Genomic DNA, 20,987 nt, shown 5'->3' on the forward strand with positions numbered 1-20,987 from the left:
ATAGTATCCTGTAGAGTGCCAACAGTGTTTTTTGGTTTTCTAATTTCTTCTTGTTTTTGGTCTTACTATAAAATTTCCAGAGATTTGTCTTCTAAGTTGGATGTTCTTTCTTCTGCTTTACTGAGTCTGTTTAGGCTTTGCACTGCATTCTTTGTTCTGAATTTTTTATTTCCAAGATTTCATTTTGATATCTCTTTAAGATCTCAATTTAATGGGAGAAATTTTCTTTCATGTCATGTACAGATTTCGTAAGTTCATGGATTTGTTTCTGATTACTTCTAAGTAATCCTACAATCAATTTTTTTATTCCATTTCTGGCATTTCTTCAGTCTCTGCATCTTCTCATTGTAGTACTGAGGTGCTGTGTTCTTTCGGGGGCATCATGTTGTCTTCCTTATTCTTGTTTCTTGAATTGCTGTGTTTATTATTTGGCATTTGTAGGGATACTGGTTGGTTTCTTCTTTGTCTTGTTTCTTTTTTCCCTGTGTTGGCTTCCATCTGTGGACTGTGCCTCTGTGGCTTAGTGGACTGTCTGCTCTTTCAGTGAATACCCAGAGATGTGTGCTGGGTGTGCTGAGCTCTGTTCAGTGCTCCAGGGTGACGGGAGCATCCAAGGTGACACCCAGGTTGGTCATGGTCAATCTCCTCTTTTTTTTTTAATCAGAGGGGAGGTTGTTCTGCTCTGTTGGCATAGTCTCACGCTCACCTGCTCTCCTCAGAAGAGGCCAGTGCCTGGGCAGTAGCCCCAGTGGGCACATTTGCTCACGCTGACCCAAGAACCACACAAAGGATCTGTGCAGTCCTTGGTGTGAACATGGATCCTGGGAACCAGGGAGCCCTGAGCACGTGGAGTGGACTACCGTGACTGCCACAGTCCCAGCCACACCCTGTGCTCTCCCATGCAGCATCAGTGTTCTCACAGTCCCAGCACACAAGCCTCCCGCAGTCAAGAGCACCCAGCCCCTGTGAGTTCTCCCAGCAGACTCGGGCCACAGTCAGGAGCACCCAGCCCCTGTCAGTTCTCCCAGCCAGACTCGGGCCACAGTCAGGAGCACCCAGCCACTGTCAGTTCTCCCAGCCAGACTCGGGCCACAGTCACGAGCACCCAGCCCCTGTGAGTTCTCCCAGCCAGACTCGGGCCACAGTCAGGAGCACCCAGCCCCTGTGAGTTCTCCCAGCCAGACTCGGGCCACAGTCACGAGCACCCAGCCCCTGTGAGTTCTCCCAGCCAGACTCGGGCCACAGTCACGAGCACCCAGCCCCTGTGAGTTCTCCCAGCAGACTCGGGCCACAGTCAGGAGCACCCAGCCCCTGTGAGTTCTCCCAGCAGACTCGGGCCACAGTCAGGAGCACCCAGCCCCTATGAGTTCTCCCAGCCAGACTCGGGCCACAGTCAGGAGCACCCAGCCCCTGTGAGTTCTCCCAGCCAGACTCGGGCGTCTCCGCTTGGCTGTTTGATGGGCACGTGGACATGGGATGGCACAGCTGTTACGTACGTCCAATATGGTGCCTGCCCTCTCTTGGCTTGGTACCTGACACCAGGGCAGAGTGGGCGGGGAGAGAGAAATGTGTCCCTCTTTTTTCTCCTCTAGTTTGGCAGGTACACTGTCCCCCACAGGGCTCCAAGCCGGGTTCATAGCAGGCTCTTCCCACAGCTTTGTCACCAGCGGCGTGGGCTGCTGCAGTCTGGTCTCACCTCAGTCTCCAAGGCTGGTGCTGAGGCTCTGGGCTGCTGGGGTCCTGAGCTGTGCATCTCCACGCCCTCCACGTGGGTCTACAGGATCCCTCTGATTTGCATGAAGTTTCCTCTGCCGTTTTCTCCCTAACTCTCCCCTGACAGTGTTCCCTCTCCACCTTTTTTTTTAATTTTAATTTTTATTTTTTTTGGCAGGCAGAGTGGACAGTGAGAGAGAGAGACAGAGAGAAAGGTCTTCCTTTGCCATTGGTTCACCCTCCAATGGCCGCTCTGGCAGTGTACTGCGGCCGGCGCACCGCACTGATCTGAAGCCAGGAGCCAGGTACTTATCCTGGGCTCCCATGGGGTGCAGGGCCCAAGCACTTGGGCCATCCTCCACTGCCTTTCCGGGCCACAGCAGAGAGCTGGGCTGGAAGAGGGGCAACCGGGACAGAATCCGGCGCCCCAACCCGGACTAGAACCTGGTGTGCCAGCGCTGCAAGGTGGAGGATTAGCCTAGTGAGCCGCGGCGCCAGCCCACTCCACCTTTTTAAAAACCATCTTCCCTTAGACTACAGCAGTAAGCGCCCTGCCTATTCTGCCATCTTGGATCTGGATGTGAACTTAAAACTCAGACCTGAGGGAGGCGAGGAATGGGCCACAATGAGATCTGTGGGAAGTGTGTTTCAGGGAAAGGACGCGGCCAATGCCGAGGCCCTGTGGTGGGGACACCCTTGCGTGCTGGGGACTCGGCAGGCAGAGCAGCAGGGCTGCAGGTGAGTGACCCAGAAGGGGAGAGGTCAGAGGTGAGATCAGAGCGCTGACAGGTGGCTGTATCACACAGAACCGCGTGGGCCATCATACGGGACCACTGGAGAGCCTGGGTGCTGGACAAGCAGCCCACTTTGCAATAGCTGCCCTGGTTGGTAGTGGACCACACAGTGACAGCAGGGGCTGTGCAGATGACCCTGGACGTGGGCAGGGGGGCTAAGCATGTCACATACTGCAGACACTGATCTGGAAGTGAACCCACCTGGACCTGGCTGTCACTCATCAAAAATGTCTGCGCACCTGTCATGTACACAGCACTGCACTGGCTGCTGGAGCTTTGAATAAGCGTGCCGTCGGCCTACCTAAAGCACCTGCACGTGAGGAGAGGAAGCTCCCTCATGCCCAGAGTTTAAAGGGAGGAGAGGTGTGTGAAGAAGGAAACCACTGCCCCCAGATAAGCCGGGGAACGCATTCTCACGGCCTCCCTCCAGAGGAACGTGGAGCCGGCAGCCAGCTTCGCTTCACGGTTCCGTGCGAACCTCAGGACACCCAGCCACTGATGCTCTGCAGACCACAGACACGGCGGTCAGCCAGGGTGATGCTGTCCCTGAAGGAATTTTAATTTTTTTAAAGGAATTCATTCAGTTATTTGAGAGACACACTGACAGAAATTGCACATCTTGCAAATGGCTGAGGCTGGGCCAAGGGGAAGTTGGGAGCCTGGAACTCACTCCAGGCCTCCCACACAGACAGCAGGGTCCCAAGTACTTCCACCTCCTCCCTCCCAGATTCCCACTGATGGGCAGCTGGGGCTGAGTACCAAACCCAGGTCCTCTGGAATGGGTGCAGGCATCGCAGTCACAGGCCAGATATCCCCCGTGGCCCCGCCAAAGGTCAGTGCACGGAGACGTTCTGGTTGTCGTGACCGGACCACAGGTAGAGGAGCTACAGGTGCCCAGCGGGAAGCGGCCAGGGACGCTGTGCTACAACGCACAGCAAAGCCCAGGATACTGTGCTGCTGCACACAGCGCAGCCCGGCCACCAACGCCAGCCACACCCAGGCTGAGACCCGGGCGCCGCCCCAGCTGGCTCCTGGGCGCATCACCCCTCTTGCATGCACTCGGACCTGCAGATCCTCCCAGGGATCCGCAAAAACCCACAGTGGCCGTGAGGGCAACCCCCGTCAGGAAAGGCCCCTCACGACTCTCCCAGGATCCCGGGGGCAGGGTTGGGCATGATTACAAGAGAAGCACAAACCCCTACCATTCCCAGCAACTCGACACTTCAATGCAGAGAGCTGATTTTTCAATTAGAGGGGATGACGATGGCCACTTCTGCTTCCCCAAGTGTCACTTCAGTTCCTGACGTGGCCACCCCAGTCCTGCGCTCAGCTGACCCTCAGGCAGAAGCCCGACCTCCCTGCTGAAGAGCTGCACCCTGGTCAGGCGACCCTTGATCCCAGGACGCAGGGAGCCTGCACACGACCCCACTCGTGAGTCGGCGTCCCGAGCTGCACCGAGACGGCCACAGTGGGCACCTCTGGAATCGGGAGTGACGCCTAGGCTTGCCCCAAGGAATCCTGACCCTCAGTCATGAAAGAAAACCTCTGCACCGAAGAATGTCTGAGGTGCAGGTGTGATGTTAGGTGGGATTTTCCTTTGTGCAGAGCCACATGCCAAGGTGTGGGCAGCGGGCAGAGAGAGATGGACAGGAGTCTCAGCCCTGGAACCAACGCACTGACACATACTGTGAAATGCACCTGCTTCCCAAGCGGCAGGCACTGCATCTACAGAAAACTCCTGATCCTAAAGCAAGCGTCGTCTTTGGCTTCAGCTCACGCAGGTGCAGGCAAATCCCAGGCTGCTCCTCCTGCCTGTGCAAGGTGTCATCTGAGGTCGTGAGCCTGCAGGGGACGCTACACCAAGCTTCCATGGAGGTTACCAGGCCCACAAAACTTCCCAGGAAGTCCTGGCTATGCGTGAGGGAATGAGTGTGTGAGAGAGGGAGGACATGAGCGCCGTGACAGCACGATCGCCACGCAGAGTGACGTTGGAGACGGCCTTGGGCCTCGGTTGGGAGAGCAGCGCCCCTCCTGGGCCTCCGTGCTCCGACCCTCTGTGGCCTCAGCTAGGTGTCCCCTCGATCTGACCGCTGGTGGGGCAGAGGGGCAGCCGGGGTTTCCCTGGCACAACAGTGTGGAGCCGCCCGGCTCCAGCGAGCTGCATGCCCACTTCGCGGTGACCCTACAGCCTCTTACACTATTTGCTCACCGACTTTTGTAAATAACCACCTTCAGCATTAAAGGCGTTTCCATGCAACACTGCATCTGGAAACTCTCACAGGGTCCTCACCACGGCCACGGCAGCCCTGGCCTCTCTCCCATGTGCCCACCACTCCCCAGGCTCTGCACTTGGTCCAGAGCCGGCACGCGTGCGGCACCTCCACGGCCCCTTGCCTGGATCGTCACAGTTCACGGTCAGATGTCAGGGACAATGGGAAGGAGAAAGGCACACAAAACCAACGTGGCTCACAGGGAGAAGGTTCCTTCGGCAGCCTGATGGTGCACCCACGTTGGTGACTCCCCTGTCTGAACAGGGAAACCCCAGGGACAGCTGGATGCCTGGAGGCCAGGGCCTCGGGTGATCTGCTCTCTGGTCTGAATTCTGTCACCTGCACGTGTGTTTGCGCCTCTGCTGCTCCTCTTATGAGCGGCCGCCCTGCAGCCCTGAGGGAATGTGCTTCAAACCTGAGTGCAAGGACGGCCGCCCTGGTGTGGTGGGCGGGGAAAGAAGGCTCTCTCGCCAGGACATCCCTGGGTGGCACCAGGCAGCACCCGTACCGTCACTTAGACACCTGCCCTGGCGTGGTGGGCAGGGAGAGGAGGCCCTCTCGCCAGGACGTCCCTGGGCGGCACCAGGCAGCACCTGCACCATCACTCAGACACCTGCCCTGCTGTGGTGGACAGGGAGAGAAGGCCCTCTCACCAGGACGTCCCTGGGCGGCACCAGGCAGCACCCGCACTGTCACTCAGTGTCACAGCTCAGGACCACGGCATTATCACCCTCCATGCCCTAAAGATCCCATCATCAGGAAACGACGCTGCTCTTCCAAGTCTCAGTGAAACCACGAGCAAGAACAGCTCCGGGAACTGGCGCAGCCCCAGGAACGGGCACAGATCTGAGAACGGGCGCAGCCCTGGGAACCGGCACAGCCCTGGGAACCGGCACAGATTCGAGAACGGGCGCAGCCCCGGGAACGGGCACAGCTCCGGGAACTGGCGCAGCCCCGGGAACGGGCCTGGCAGCTGCTGTCCTGTGCAAAGCACAATGCCGTCCACTAGAGCAGAGCCGTGCTCCCGGAGGCGGGCGGTGTTTAGAGACAGCCCCCTTCATGGCAGCACTGTGTGTGGAGCCGTGTGATCAGCCCGGGAAGGGGAGATGTGCGGCACGGGAGCCTGCAGAACCTGCCCAAGGTCACCAGATGGGGTCGGAGATCAGGAGGGTGCAGGGCGGGTGCTCCCCACCAACGTGAGCCCGTCTGTGTGATGACAGCACCAGCAGCGCGAAAGTTCAGCACTCAGACGCAGGGGTGCAGGTGGTCGGCCCCACTCATCCCGGGAGCCAGCCGAGCCCGCACATCCTGGAGAGAGAAGTCAGCTGAGCAGTGGGAGACAGGGGACCTGGAACTTCACGGCTCCCTAGAGAACCTCTCTGCCTCCAGGTTCCAGGGCCAGGGCTGGGTGCGTTTCTCTCAGCCCTGGACGACGTGAAACCAGGGAGCAGAGACACACACTGAAGACTAAACTCTGACCCCACAGCCCAGCACTGCTCCCTGCCCCCAGCAGCAGGAAGAAAACGGGGGTCCTTCTGTCCGAACATCAGCTACCCGGGCCTTATGGGAACGTGGCAATGATGCCACCGCAAGTCACCAACCCCCGAGCAAGGTGCCAGCAGGGTCGCACTGTGTTCCAGGGAAGGTCATGGCGCAATCCGACGGGACCTCACGCAGTCAAAGTTTTAATCTCGTAAATGATGCAGCGCATCCCGGCGGCCGGACAGGGGTGAGGCAGACTCCTCCAACCACACCCGGAACCACGGGCTCAGGAGTGCAATGTGGGCGAGAGACCGCGGGGAGGCCCAGGCCCAGGCTCCAGGGGCAGCATCTGAACGCGAGAGACACGAAACATGCTGGCCTCGACTTCACTTTACCTTGCAGGGGTGTATCAGGCCATGCCTCCAGCACGGGAGAGACTTTCTGGGTCCACAGCCCCAGGCCCAGCTGCCTCTCTAACCTGGGCCCCTCCTGACCACAACAGGGACAACTGCCCGCTCCCTCCATCACCTGTGTTTTGTAGAAGCCAAGGGGCTAACTGCCACACCTAAGGCTTTTCTTTGAGTTACTCATCCCTGTCCAAGTTAGGAACCTCGGGCCACATCTCGGGAGGACCTGCTTGGGCGGCTTCCCCAGCCCCCTCACCCGAGAAGGCAGGGGCTCCAGCCAGCTGTGCGCACCCACAGAGCTCTGCTAGGGGCGCTCAGCTGCGCGGGCAGGCGCTGGGATGGGGGTGGGCGTTACCCTCTTGGCTATTAAGGTCGGATTCCGCGTGCTTTCTTGTTTTAGGGGAGCCCTCAGGGGAACAGTCTCCTATCACGAACACAGCTTTCACCGTCGCTAAGCGTTACCCACATTGGGAGGCGTTCCCGGCCCCTAACCGGCAACGCTCAAAACCCACCTCCACCCCACATCCTTCGCACGCAGGCACGCACCCAGGGAGGTTTGAGAAGCCCGATGCCGTCTCAGGGGCTTGCCATCACGCTCCTGCACTGCACTGCTGCGTCGGAGCCCGTGTGTCCGCCAGGGCTCGCAATCACGCACCTGCACCGCACGGCTGCCCTGCAGCCCATGCGCGCCCTCCCGGCCCTGCCCGCCCCCACCTCGGCCCAGCACCGCAAGAACCGTGAGCGGGGACGCACGCGCAGTCGGGGCACTCGACCTGGCTCCCACTGCCGGACTGACCGGCCCCTGGCGGTGGCGACCCTCTCCCCAGTCGCCCCCCGGTGCCCAGTGGCCAGCGCAGGCCCCTACCTGAGCACGAAGAAGTCCACAGTGGAGTCGCTGGCGATGGCGACGTGGGCGGCGACCACGGCTCCGGGCTTGGCCGGCCCGGAGGGAAGGCGGACGACCACATCGGCGTCCAGGTGCAGCTCGCTGAGCGCGGCGCCCTCCCGCGCGCGGTGCAGGCCCACGGCGCCGATCCTCCGCAGGTGCGGCGGCCTCGCTGCGGCGCCGTCCTTGCCCGGGCGGATGGCGTTGGCCTTCGCGGGGTCGCCGCCGGCGCAGGCGCCGCGCTCGTCGGCCGGCTGCGCGGCGTAGTAGAGCTCCACGGCGCCGCCGGGCGCGGGCCCGAACCAGGCGGGCGGCAGCTCCAGCTGCGCCACGCACAGCCCCAGCGCGCCCGCCGGCCGGCAGCCGCCCCGCAGCTCGCGGGCGTCGCGGAAGGCCCAGAGCCGCAGGCACGGCAGCCTCTCGGCGGCCGCGGGCTCGGCCCACGCCCGGCCCGCCACGTGGAACAGGACCTGCACGCGCGGCCGGCTCGGCGACAGGCGCTCCCGCAGGACGCGGGCGCGCAGCTTCCACGGGGAGCCCGGCGCGCGCTCGGCGGCGGGCACGGTCCGCTCCACGGAGAAGGGCCCGTAGCTGGCGTGCAGGCGCGGCGGCCGCGGCGCTCGGAAGGCGAAGAAGGCCTGGGCCCGCGCGCGCAGGCTGCGGTTGCGGGGCGCCGCGGGCTCCCGTGCCGACAGCAGGAAGGCGGCGTCGGCGCCCAGCACGCGGAAGCTCACGGGCAGCTCGGGCGGCGGCGGGGCGAAGCGCTGGACGTCGTCGGCCACGCCGCGGGCGGCGATCACTGCGGGGCGGGGGAGACAAGACCAGGACAGGGTTACTGACGGCCGCTGCGGAGCGATCGCGCGCGGGGGCTCTGCGCCCCGCGGGGCCGTCGGGGCGGCTCCGCTTCTGCTCCTGCGCCCCGCGGGAGCACCTGGGAAGGCCGCGGGGGCGCCTGCGGAGGCTGAAGAGCGCCTGGGTCCCTGTGATCCGGAGAGGCCGGGTGCGAATCCTAGCGCCTCCCCACCTGGAGAGTGGACCCAAATGTTGGGAGATCTGAGTTTCCAATCAATCAGTCAACCAATCAACATGTTAAAGGCTCAGAACCTTATTTCTTGTTGGCTTGGAAGGCGTTGGAGAGTGAACCAGCACATGGGAGGTACCAATCTGCCTTTCCAATCAATCGATCGATCGTTAAAAGTCCAGAATCTTTTCTTGTTCGTTTGATAGGCAGAGGGACAGGGAGAGGGGCACACACAGAGGTCTCCCTGCGCTGGTCCGCTACCCAGAGCGCCCCGGGGGCTCCATCCGGGTTTCTGTGTGTGTGCAGCCGCCCAGGCGTGTCGCACCTTCTGCGTCGAGGGGTGCTGGGGCGAAGGCAGAGGGGACTGGCGCCCTGTCGCAAGGCCACAGGGTGGCTTGCAGCCCCGGCTGGGGTTCAGCTCACTGGGTGGCCAGGCTTCCTGCCTTCTCCCCTCTGGGCCTCGGCCCCGACCCCACAGGCGCTCCCCCACGGACTCACCCCAGCCTGCTCAGGGGTTGAGTTTGGCCTTGAGCCTCGACATGGACAGTCCCTGGGTTCCCAGCTGCTCTCTAAGCATGCGAGGAAACAGCGACCCCTGGGCTCTGTCCCCATCGTCACAGGAGAACGGCCAAGGCCAGGGGGGTCGCACTCGGTCCACGTGACTCAATCGTCACTCAGTGAGGCTTCCAGCCCAGGGCCTCTGAGCTTGAGCCCTGCTGTCAAACCCTCTGACACTAAGGTAAGGCACGCTGGGGCCGCCGGGTTCCGCACGGAGGCGGGAGAGCAGCTGGCACCCCTCGCCTGCTCAGTCTCCATCCACGTGGACACCAACAGCAGCAGATCCAGCAGGTTCCTTGCCGTGCGATGTCCCTAAGACCCCCACGAGCCCTGGTCGACGTGGCTGGGGCCACCACTGAGGACAAGCCCGACACCCAGAACCCAAGAACTCCGGGTACCCCACTGCTAACTGCAGACCCAAGAGGCCCACCTCCTCGCTCTGGCGAGGTGTCGTGGGCTCTGTGATGCACCCTTTGATTCCTCCATCAACCCAGTCGAGCCTTGACTCCCACATTGAGAGAAGCCGGGGGCTGCTGTCTCTGTGCCTCTTCCCGGCCTGCCTCCCTGCCCCTCCTCTGCTCCCAGTGCGTGCAAGGCCCCACGCTCCCCACTCCTCTGCAAGGTTCTGCAACCCTGCTGCTGGCAGGGCCACCGGCACACAGACCCATGCTGCTGCAGTGCCGTGGCCAGACGGCGCGGGTGGTCAAGAGGGTTCTCAGGGAAGCGACTTTCTCCCCATTCTCAGCCCCAGTGCCTCATGCAGGGGTCACCAGGGCAGCCCGGGCACTCTGAGGCCACCTCTCTCTAAGCACAGTCGGCGCTTCCACCTTGGCACGCTCACTGCAGAGCCAGGTTGCACGTGCTCAGAAGACCCTGCGGGGCACACCCTTCCACGGAGAGTCCTCGTCCTCTGCGTTCAAACGGAGGTCCCTGCTGGCTGAAGCCACTGGGCGTGTTTTGTAGAAGCCAAGGGACTAACGGCCACACCTAAGGCTTTTCTTTGAATTACTCATCCCTGTCCAAGAAAGCGCATCGGAAACCTCGAGTGTGGAGGCTGAGAGACTCGTCTGGGGAAGGGGTTGTCCGAGGCCAAGCAGGGGGAGCGGGCACGGGTGCCAGGCTCACTGCATCCCCGTCCAGGGCGCGTCCCCGCAGAAACAGCTTTTAGCAACAAGCCTTCCGCCACTCTTCACTCTCCTGCATGGTCGCGCTCCTCCTCCTGCCGGTGGTGGAGCCAGGGAAATTCACCAGGCCGAGTTCTTACAGAGAACAGTGAGGCCCAGGGAAGGGTGCACAGGACCTCCTGCCTCGGAGCAACGTGATTGGAATGCAGGCCTGGCTGTCGGGTACCAGAAGGCCCACCTCTCTCTCCCACCTGTTGCCAGGTGAGACGATGCTTACAAAGGGCTTAGCAGGTGTTGGCTCATAATGAAGCCTCAAGTGTGGTTGCCTGCTCCTGCCTTTTTTTTTTTTTTTTTTTTGACAGGCAGAGTGGATAGTGAGAGAGACAGAGAGAAAGGTCTTCCTTTTGCCGTTGGTTCACCCTCCAATGGCCGCCACGGCTGGCGCGCTGCGGCCGGCGCACCGCGCTGATCCAAAGGCAGGAGCCAGGTGCTTCTCCTGGTCTCCCGTGGGGTGCAGGGCCCAAGCACTTGGGCCATCCTCCACTGCACTCCCAGGCCACAGCAGAGAGCTGGCCTGGAAGAGGGGCAACCGGGACAGAATCCGGCACCCTGACCGGGACTAGAACCCGGTGTGCTGGCGCCGCAAGGCAGAGGATTAGCCTAGTGAGCCGCGGCGCCGGCCACTCCTGGCTTTCAACGTCACCTTTGCCCAGTTCCAATTCATTCCCAGCCCCATCCTGCCGCCTCTCGGGCACCCCCCAGCTCCCTGTGGTAGGCCCAGTGCCCCTCACGCATCCTCACGGCACCACACCGCTTCTCACACAGCCGTGAGTTTGCATTTATCTGCAGGCACATTTACTTGGCACGGGAGCAGGAGCGCGCTTTGGCTCACCTGGCCTCCTACATGCACAGTCGCTGTGCGTCAGACGCGTGAGGACGGCATGAAGCCGCAGCAGTGAGCAAGAGGGTGGGAGAGCCGCTTCTCCAGGTGTGCAAGGAGGAGTGCTGTCGCCCGGGAGGCCCATTCTAGAATGTTCCATGAACACCTGCTGGGCCCTTGTAAATCCTGCTCCTCCCCTGGTTCACCTGCTCACACCAGCGGCTCCCAGGAAGTAGGGCAATGGTAACCTGTATGGATCTGAAGCAACACCTGGAATGTTCCTAGAACATTCTAGAATGTTCACTGCCATACACCTGGGAAACAATGTGCCTGGAATGGCCTGTGGGGTTGCTGAGAACTGACCAGGGATGGGGTAGGGCAAGTTCCTGTCCATGCCAGCCTGGCACAGCTCTGCACACGGCGCTGCCAGCCCAGGCAGCTGACTCCCAGGCTCCAAACCTCCTGTCACGCTTGTGGCCTTAGCCAGATATGTATGCACTGTTAATCAGCCAAGGAATAAACAAATGGTAACTTTATTGACTAAAAATTAGTAATGCATGAAGACCAATGTACTAACAACTTGGTTTAAGGGGGCCGGCGCTGTGGCGCAGTGGGTTAACACCCTGGCCTGAAGTGCTGGCATCCCATATGGGCACCGGTTCTAGTCCCAGCTGCTCTTCTTCCCATCCAGCTCTCTGCTATGGCCTTGGAAAGCAGTAGAAGATGGCCCAAGTGCTTGGTCCCTGCACCCGTGTGGGAGACCTAGAGGAAGCTCCTGGCTCCTGGCTTCAGATCGGTGCAGCTCTGGCCATTGCAGCCACTTGGGGAGTGAACCAGCGGATGGAAGACCTCTCTCTCTCTCTCTGTCTCTACCTCTTTCTGTAACTCTTTCAAATTAATAAAATAAATCTTTAAAAAAAAACTTGGTTTAAATAATCCCACAACACAGTTTTTAGGAAAGAATGAAAGCCGGGATCTCAGGCCCCAGCCGCTGCCTGGAACGAAGTCCGAGCCTCCAGTTGGGTTTTCTGTTGCTAAATGAAGAGATCATTGAGTAGCAGTGCTGAACATCTGACAGTAAAACGAGGCCCCTTTTACAGACAGAGTAACTCGAGCAGGATTGAAAGGAGTCACTTCCTCATCCTGGAAACTGACTTTGCACCATGTCCAGGGACCACCAACAACCAGCCAGGAACACCTAACCAGGTGGGCGCTCGTGCGAGTGGCGCCCCCTAGGGTGTGCCCAGCCCCATGCGGCCTCACGGAGATCACCCACCTCATCCCACGCACAGGCAGGCTCAGATCCAGCAGACCCTGGAGCCAGAGGCGACCACCAGCCCCTGTGTGTTTTCCCTGAAATTCTACGTCCAGGTGTCAAAGAATCTGGACATCAAGGGGAGTACCGCCGGCATCCCTCCTCCTCCCCTGGTTCACCTGCTCACACCAGCGGCTCCCGGGAAGGCAGGGCAATGGTAATTGTATGGATCTGAAGCAACACCTGGAGAAATCCAACGCTGGTTTCCTAAGACCACGGAGGGGGGCGGGGGCGCTGGCAGGCGGCACGTTTACCTGCTGCCTCTGCTCCTTTGATCGTTTCTGCTATCTGCGCCTGCCTGTCAGGACTGGGGTATTGCGTCCTCCATCAGACGCTCATCAGAGAACTGCACTGCAAAGCCCCTGCCGGAAATTGAGTTTTTGAGATGCTGAGATAGCGGCGCAGGCGATGGCCGTGTCACTTAGCGCCCCGGCAGAGGGACGCGGGGGAAATGACCCTGCCAGCTCAGGCGAGGCTCACTGTGCGCAGTGAGGGACTCATCAGAGCGGATTCTCCAAGGGCCAGGAGAGGAAGGAAGGGCAGGGCCAGGGAGGCGAGGAGGAGGAGGCTGAAGACTGCCGACAAGGCTGGTGTGGGCCAGGAGTGGGACTTTCTGTTTTTTTGTTTTTTGTTTTTTTTTTTTTTTTTCCTTAGAGATATACTGTATTTATTTGAAAGGCAGAGTTATGGGAGGGGGCGCATAAGGGAGGGGTCAGTCTTCAATCCACTGGTTCACTCCCCACATGACCACAACAGCAGGGCTGGGCCAGGCCAAAGCCAGGTCTCAAGCACCTGGGCCATCCTCTGCTGCCTTCCCAGGTGCATGAGCAGAGAGCTGGATCGGAAGTGGAGCAGCCGGGACTCGAACCAGCCACGCCCACAATGCTGCAGCACCAGCTCCCGAGCTTGGGACTTCAGGTGTGAGTGATGCCACATAGGCAGATGGGATGGGGTCGAGTCTGCCCCAAGTGGGCTCAGCTGAGGGTGCCCGGGGACACCGTGGTGGGAACACGAGGCCCTGCTTTGCTCTTCAGTGGCACAAGAAAGAGATGGAATCTCCTGGGACACACACACACACACACACACACACGAGGGACCTGTTCTCAGGTCTGCACACACACACACACACACACACACACGAGGGGCCTGTTCTCAGGTCTGCACACACACACACACACACACACACACGAGGGGCCTGTTCTCAGGTCTGCACACACACACACACACACACACACACGAGGGGCCTGTTCTCAGGTCTGCACACACACACACACACACACACGAGGGACCTGTTCTCAGGTCTGCACACACACACACACACACACACGAGGGACCTGTTCTCAGGTCTGCACACACACACACACACACACACACGAGGGGCCTGTTCTCAGGTCTGCACACACACACACACACACACGAGGGACCTGTTCTCAGGTCTGCACACACACACACACACACACACACACACGAGGGACCTGTTCTCAGGTCTGCACACACACACACACACACACGAGGGGCCTGTTCTCAGGTCTGCACACACACACACACACACACACGAGGGACCTGTTCTCAGGTCTGCACACACACACACACACACACACGAGGGACCTGTTCTCAGGTCTGCACACACACGCACACACACACACGAGGGACCTGTTCTCAGGTCTGCAAAGGACTTCAAAAAGGGCGGTTAAGTCAGTGAGTCCCACCAAAGGGTGCTTTTCCCCCGAGGGGACATGTCTGACCAGGACGTCTGGGAGGGGCGCACCCCTGCGTGCTGTACAGGGCGGAGTCCAGGCCAAGACGCCAGAGTGCCGAGGCTGAGAAACCCCGTCCTGACTCGTTCCACGGGACTGTGACGTGGCTTGTCTGAAGAATCGGACGCAGGGAGAAACAGGATGGATCTGAGCCCGGCCCAGGAGGAGGGGACGGCGACGGCGGGCGGCGGGTAAGGAGTTCCCTGTGCACCCTCGAGGCTGTGACTGTGCGAGCAGCGTCTGGTCTGCCCGGAACCCTGTGGGAGCGCCTCGCTCACAGCACTAAGCACTGGACGCGGCATCCCTGCCCGGGTCCCCTGGGGCCGGCCAGGGCACATTCTGCACGCCGGCCCCCGCTGCCCCCTGCCGCTGGGGCTCGCGTTCCCGTGCACAGCCTGCTTGCTTTCCTCCAACGTCCCGTGTGCCTACCTGACCGCCACCCCCTCCCGGCCGGTGATTTGCCAACATGCCCAACTCAGACGTCCCCCTAACCACGACTCAGCGCTTCCTCCTGGAAACAAACAGCTCCTTGATAAATGGCTTATTTGATTTCAGAGCCTCTTCTGAACAAGCCCCCAATATCCCTCGTCTGCAATGACACGGCATGGCTTGCAATTCCGCGACAGTAAAACTCTCCCGCCAAAGAGCAGGTGCACATCCTCCCCTCGGAGCCCCTTGGGGAGTGGGGGAGGCCCCCTCTCTCTGGGAGAACCCCACCACCCCACCGTCCCCACCATTGCTCTCAGATGCCACTTGGCCCGAGAAGCAGAGCAAAGGAGCCGTGCGTCTCAAGCCTGCAAACTGAAGATTTGATGGGCGTGAGGACGGCGCCACAGGCACAGGGGTAACGTGCACCGGGCAGAGCAGGGCGGGCGGGTGTCCTGGCACGGTGCATGGTGCCATAGCCCTCCTCGGAGGGCTGGTTCAAGCCCTGGCTTCTCCACTTTGGACACTGCATCTGCGAGGCAGGAGGTGATGGTCCGAGTCCTTGGGCCCCTGCCTCCCACGCAGGAGACCTGGATTGAGTTATGGGCCCCTGGCTTTAGCTGGGTCCAGCCCTGGCTTTGCTGCGCATTTGGGGAGTGAACCAGCAGATGGAAGATTTCTCTCTCTCTCTCTCTCTCTCACTCTTTCCTCTCTCTCTCCCTCTGTTGTTCTGCCTTTCAAGTAGATGTGAAAATAAAGGAATATTTAAAATGGGCTGTTTCTTGGTCCCTGTACCAGTTCTTGCTGAAGCGGAACTGGGAAAGAGCTCTGATGGTAACTTGGGGGGGAAGTCCCCCCTATGTCCACCCCACCCTCCCCCACTGCACACCTGCAACAGGGCTCGGACCCCAGGCCCACAGGCAGGTTCTGATCAGTCAAAGCCCCAGAGCAGCCCCTCCCACCCACGGAGCATCTCTGTAGCTGAGGGGACAAATGACCACAACCTCCTGCCCCGTCCCTCTGACCGTCTGCCCCCCTCTCACAGCTGCCCTTCTCATGCCCTTGGGCTCCCCAGAGCCGTCCGTCCCGAGACCCTCAACCTAATCACGACCTTTGGCTGTGGGAGGCCGCGTGTTTGTAGGCTTTGGCCACCGAGACGCCGGCACTGTCGGGAAGGGAGGCGTTGCCCAGGCTGCAGCAGTGGCTTCAGGGGTTATCAGAACTCGGGGTCCCCGCAGTGACCGGCGGGAGGGACTTGCCTGGTGTGCAGAGTGGGCCCAGTTCTGGCAGATTTTCTGCAAGGTGCAGGACACGCCCCTACAACAAAGGACTGCAGGACTGCCTGGCTCTGTCCCACTGGACAAAGGCAAGGCCCTGTTTGTAAGGAGCCAGGAGACGGCCAGGCGGGGGGAGGGGTGACGATGCCATACACGGTGCAAGTTCCCAGTACCACGACTGCCGGCGTGAGCCGAGCTAGGAAGCCCCCGGTGCTTTTGGTTAACGGAGTTCAGACGAAGATCTGTACTCTTGGGGAATTGCGTGCATGTGTCCAATCCACTGTAAAATCCCAGTTGCCCAAACCCAGCGGAATCGGTCGGCGTTTGTGACTGATGACTCCAGGGCGGCCCAGACACAGGGGCTCCTGTTCCCATCCAGCTCTCTGCTGTGGCCTGGGAAAGCAGAGGGAGGTGGCCCAAGTGCTTGGGCCCTGCACCCGCATGGGAGACCTGGAGGAAGCTCCGGGCTCCTGGCTTTGGATTGGCTCAGCTCCGGCCGTTGCAGCTATTTAGAGAGTGAACCAGTGAATGGAAGACCTCTCTCTCTGTGTCTCCCTCTCTCTGTAACTCTGCTTCTCAAATAAACAAATTAATAAAATGTTTAAAATATATAAAGGGCCTTATGAGTAGAAGTTGCCCGGGCTGTTGCAGGCTGAGCGGAAGGACCTACACCGTGTCAGGATTCGGATACTCATTTAAAACGTGATGGGCACCGGGGTTTGCAGCTGAATCTGTTCAGAATCAAGCAGGCTTGTTCCAAACCTGTTTCAGAAGCCGCTTTGGGGACGCACAGGTTCTGAAACCCTGGGCAGCGTTGGGCAGGGCCTGGATCCATTCTAAGTGCCACGTTGTGGGAATGGGGGAGTCCACTGGAGGCTGGTGGAGCCCCCACAGCACAGCTGCCTGGCCCCAGGGGTCTGTAAGCCGGGACCAGGAACTCAGCCCCAGGCCAACGTGGGCCAACGGCCCAGGGCAGAAGTTTGCTGGGACGGCTCAAAGGAGGCGTCCTCACTCAGGCCAGGCTTGGAACACACGTCTTTTTCCCCGGTGGCTGCCCCAACACGCCCGTCCGTCTTGACGCTCTGCTCAGACACTGAGGGTGCGCACACCTCACAAGCATTCTGCTCCAGAGAGAGATTTTCCCAGCCGTGTTCATCTGAGGCCGTGCAGGGCAGGGACCGGAGGGGACAGAGGGAGCCCTTCCGGGACGGTGGCCACCTCCCTGCTGCCCTCTTCCCGGCCCCTCACAACCTGAGTCGGACCCCAGACCCACCTCACCGGCCCCAAGCCTGAACGTGGCTTCGACGACGCCTCCGAAACAGTTTGGAAATGGGAGCAAAACAAATAAACGAACAAATAACCAGGCAGGATTCAGCGCGGCAGATTGCGAGTTCTCCGGCCGCACGCCCATGAGCCTCGTGGCTGCTCTGAGCGCGTGGTCTGGGAACGCGTGGCTGCGTCTGCCGAGGGAGGGACACGTCCCCCCGGGTGCAGACGGTGCCATCACCGGGCCGGAGCCTTCCGTTCATCCCCAGAGTCCAGTGTATCTCAATTCACGCCAGGAAGAAGCACCAGCGCTCCTGATCCTTACGACGGTCTCTCCCCTCCAGCATAAACAGCTTAACTTTCACGTGCTGCACAGGTTCTGCCCCGGAATTACAGATCATTTTTAAAAAGTCTCGGACCCACCGAGTGGCCCCGTTCTGCTCCCTGGACAGCAGTCTCGTTTGCGGGCTGGTCAGCACCTGCCATCTTGTTGGGTTAGACTGGCGTTTAGGGACGAGAAGTCTTGGGGTACAAGGCGGAGAATGCTGGTCTGTCGGCTCGGTGAACGGGGAACGGACACATTGGCTCCTTCTTGACCCCGTCTGCCGCTTCCCGCGTAGGGAAAAGGACGCCAGGTGGGGGCCTTCCAGCAGAGGGTGGGGGTCACGGGGAGAAGTCTGGAGTTCAAGGGAGAAAGTCTGCTAGTGGAAGGTGGGCCCTCAGCCTCGTGCAGCCTGCGTTATGGGGACAGGACAGCAGGGGCGGGTCCAGCAGCTGATCAAGCCTTGCACGTTCAGAGTCAACCGCCTAAAGCACTTTTAGTATCCCCACTTTACAGGCAAGAACACTGAGGCTCGGAGAGATTCGCTTGCTCCAGGTCACCCAGGTGGGGACGCTGGGTCAGGATTCGCACTCAGGATTCACGGCTCACGGCTGCGAATCCTGTCCCAGGTGTGTGCTTTATTTGGGATCCAGCCCTTACTCCCAGCTGTGCTGTCCCTACCAGGACAGAGTCAGGCTGGTAGGCGTGACGGCTGGGGAGCCCTGCTCCACCGAAGGCCTGAGCAGAGGGAGGCGCGGTCAGGGATGGATTCCCTGGACGCGCAGGCCTGAGCCAGAGCCCGGAGGCTTTGCTCCCCTCGCGCCTGCAGCCAGGCTGCAGCGCCGTCCTGCCATTCAGAACCGCCGGGCGCTCAGCGTCCCGGCCGAGATGGGTGGATGGATGCGCCCGCTGAGCTTCGGCTTCTCACTTCATGTCGCAGGGGCCAGGCACCCCTCTCGGTCTGCAGGTCAGCCTCAGGGAGAGGTCAGCCGGGGAGAGGTCGAGCCGTGAATGAGAGGCTCCCGCGCCCCAGCCGCCGCCTCGCGGGGGACATGCAGGTCGTGGCATCGTCTGCCTCGGGCTCACGGAATCTTTTTTCTTAAGACTGATTAATTTATTTGAAAGGCAGAGTGACAGAGAGGGAAAAGAGCGAGAGAGCGAGCGAGCGAGCGAGCAAGCGAGTGAGAGAGATCTTCCTCCCCCGTTCTCCTCTGACAGGTGCTGTCTGGCCACTGGAGGCACCGCTGTGAACAGAACGGGTGGCAGTGTGTGTGTCCCAGTGAGAGAACAGACGCAGGACACGGATGGCATCGGGGGCCTGGGGGGCAGGAGCTTCCGTCCCGGCCACTCTGGTACCTGCTACTCTCCAGGGGTCGCCCCCTCCCACTGCTCCACGGCCCCCCCCTGCACCTCCTCACTTATTTGTGGATTTTGTAGCGTCTTCCCCAGGGCCTGGGCAGTAGCTGGATTGAATGAATGAATGAGTGAGTGGAACACACAAGTCCCCTGCAGACCTCAGGCTGCCCCTCCGCTGTGTCCCCTGGACTGAGTCCCACCCCCCACCAGCGTCTCTGCCAGGACTCTCATGGCCGGCAGTGTGCCGCGCCATGGCAGCTACCTGCACGTTCTGATGTGGCACCAGCCTGTGAATTCAGTAGCCGGTGTGGGCGGGGGCAGCTGCACTGCTTCCCTGAAGCCACGTGGGACGGCTACGCTGCCCAAAGGCAAAAGCAAGACCCTCCCAGGTACCGCGTCAAACCAGGGCCACCAAGAGCGGAGTAAGAATAGGGGAGAGGAGGGAAGCCCGGTGCATGGGCCTCGGCGGGGACACGGCCCAGCGTCTGCAGGGGGTGGCTGCACCTGCTCCACGGCGTCCTAGGCCACCAGGGCTCAAGGAGGCCCTCTCCAGGGGCAGAGTCCCGACCCAGAGGCTCAGGGGCCACATCGGGCCTCTGACGTGCTGGCTGCACTGTGCAGCTCTGAAAAGGAAGGTGGGGGCGGGGTACAGCGGATTCTGCAATAGACTCAGATTCCTAGTTTCTTTAGGAAACTGGGAACTTGGGGCAATGCTGGGCTGGCTGGCGGCCGGCAGCGGCCAGCAGGGGCTGCCCTCTTTGTCTGCAGGTCGCCAAAATCCCCCTACACACACACACACACACACACAAACACCAAGGCTGGGTCCTCGCCGCCCTGTCTGGCCCTGGCACCCCAGCCTCAGAGACTCTTCCAGGCCCTCCACCTCCAGGCCCGCTGATCCGAGGAGGGTGCTGACCCACCCGGCTCCACCAAGGCCAGGGCCAGGATGCAGAGGCTCTGCCTGGGCTCAGGGCACCGGGCCCTCTGTGCAGTCTCAGAGTCAGGACCCCCCCGGATCCCCCAGACCCAGGAGCCCAGGCACACGTGTAAGTCAGCCACCAGAGGGTGCTGTGAGGGGCACAGGCGACCACTGTCCACAGGGCCCAGCTGCTGCCTCCACCAGCGCCCTGCTTCTCTGCACCGCAGGGCCGCCCGCCAGCAATTTCTGCTTTTAATGGCAATGAATGAAAGCGTCCCTGGGCTCCTTGGGATGACTGGCGACTGCACACATGACCCAGATGGCACGAAACACTGCGGGGCAGAGCAGCGCCAGGCGGTCAGCCTGCCCGAGGGGCCCCATTTCCTGGACAGATCGGGCAGAACAGAGGAGTGGCTGGTCTCGGACCACCCCCCCATCCCAGGGGGAAGACCCCACCCAGGCCCAGCTCCTCGTCCTGTGGCTTCCCCGCCAAGGCCCACCCCGTGCCTTCCCACTTCTGCCAATCACAGCTGCCCTCTCTCTGCCTTCACTCATGGGACGGCCTGAGCCTGAGCTCCCAGGTCCCGAAGTCGCGGGTGACCAAGGGACACTCGGAGCCTGTGCTGTGCAGAGAGAGGCCACGGAGGGACCGACAGCGGATCCGGGCGGCAGGCAGACCCCGTGGTGAAGGGGGGAGGGGAAACCAAGCAGGGCCAGGACAGCCCAGGGCAGCGCCTGGGGAGGCCCTCGGGGAGCAGGACCCACGTCAGGGTCCAGAGTCCCCAGCTGTGCCGGCCCTGGGGGAGACAGACTGAGAGACTCCAGATGGACGCTCTGTGCTGAGGGGCAGAGCCCCCCACTTCTGCACAAGGCCCGATGAAAGGGACCCCGAAGCCCCCAGTAATGTGTGTGAGAATCGGGACTGGGTACAACTGACTCCTGGAAGATAGGCCTTGGAGGGCGCCCTGGGGCTGGGGGCTGGGGGCTGGGGGCTGGGGAGGCCCGGGGCACCCCGGCTCCTAGAAGATAGGCCTTGGAGGGCGCCCTGGGGCTGGGGGCTGGGGGCTGGGGAGGCCCGGGGCACCCCGGCTCCTAGAAGATAGGCCTTGGAGGGCGCCGTGGGGCTGGGGGCTGGGGGCTGCGGAGGCCCGGGGCAGCCCGACTCCTAGAAGATAGGTCTTGGAGGGCGGGGGAGGGGGCGGGGGGCTGAGGGC

At 61.1% G+C, this 20,987-nt stretch overlaps 1 protein-coding gene across 1 annotated transcript in view; it reads right to left on the reverse strand.

The window, feature by feature from the left end:
• TMEM132C (transmembrane protein 132C) overlaps window positions 1-20,987 on the reverse strand; it is a 270,517-nt gene that overhangs the window by 170,406 nt on the left and 79,124 nt on the right. Inside the window, exon 2 of the mRNA XM_089323220.1 lies at window positions 7,532-8,351. Coding sequence (XP_089179346.1) covers window positions 7,532-8,351 — 820 coding nt within the window. The remainder of the gene's footprint in view (window positions 1-7,531; window positions 8,352-20,987) is intronic.

This window comes from Oryctolagus cuniculus, chromosome 21, assembly GCF_051225735.1.
Source record: "Oryctolagus cuniculus isolate XC-2025 breed Fujian yellow rabbit chromosome 21, ASM5122573v1, whole genome shotgun sequence".
NCBI lineage: Eukaryota > Metazoa > Chordata > Mammalia > Lagomorpha > Leporidae > Oryctolagus > Oryctolagus cuniculus.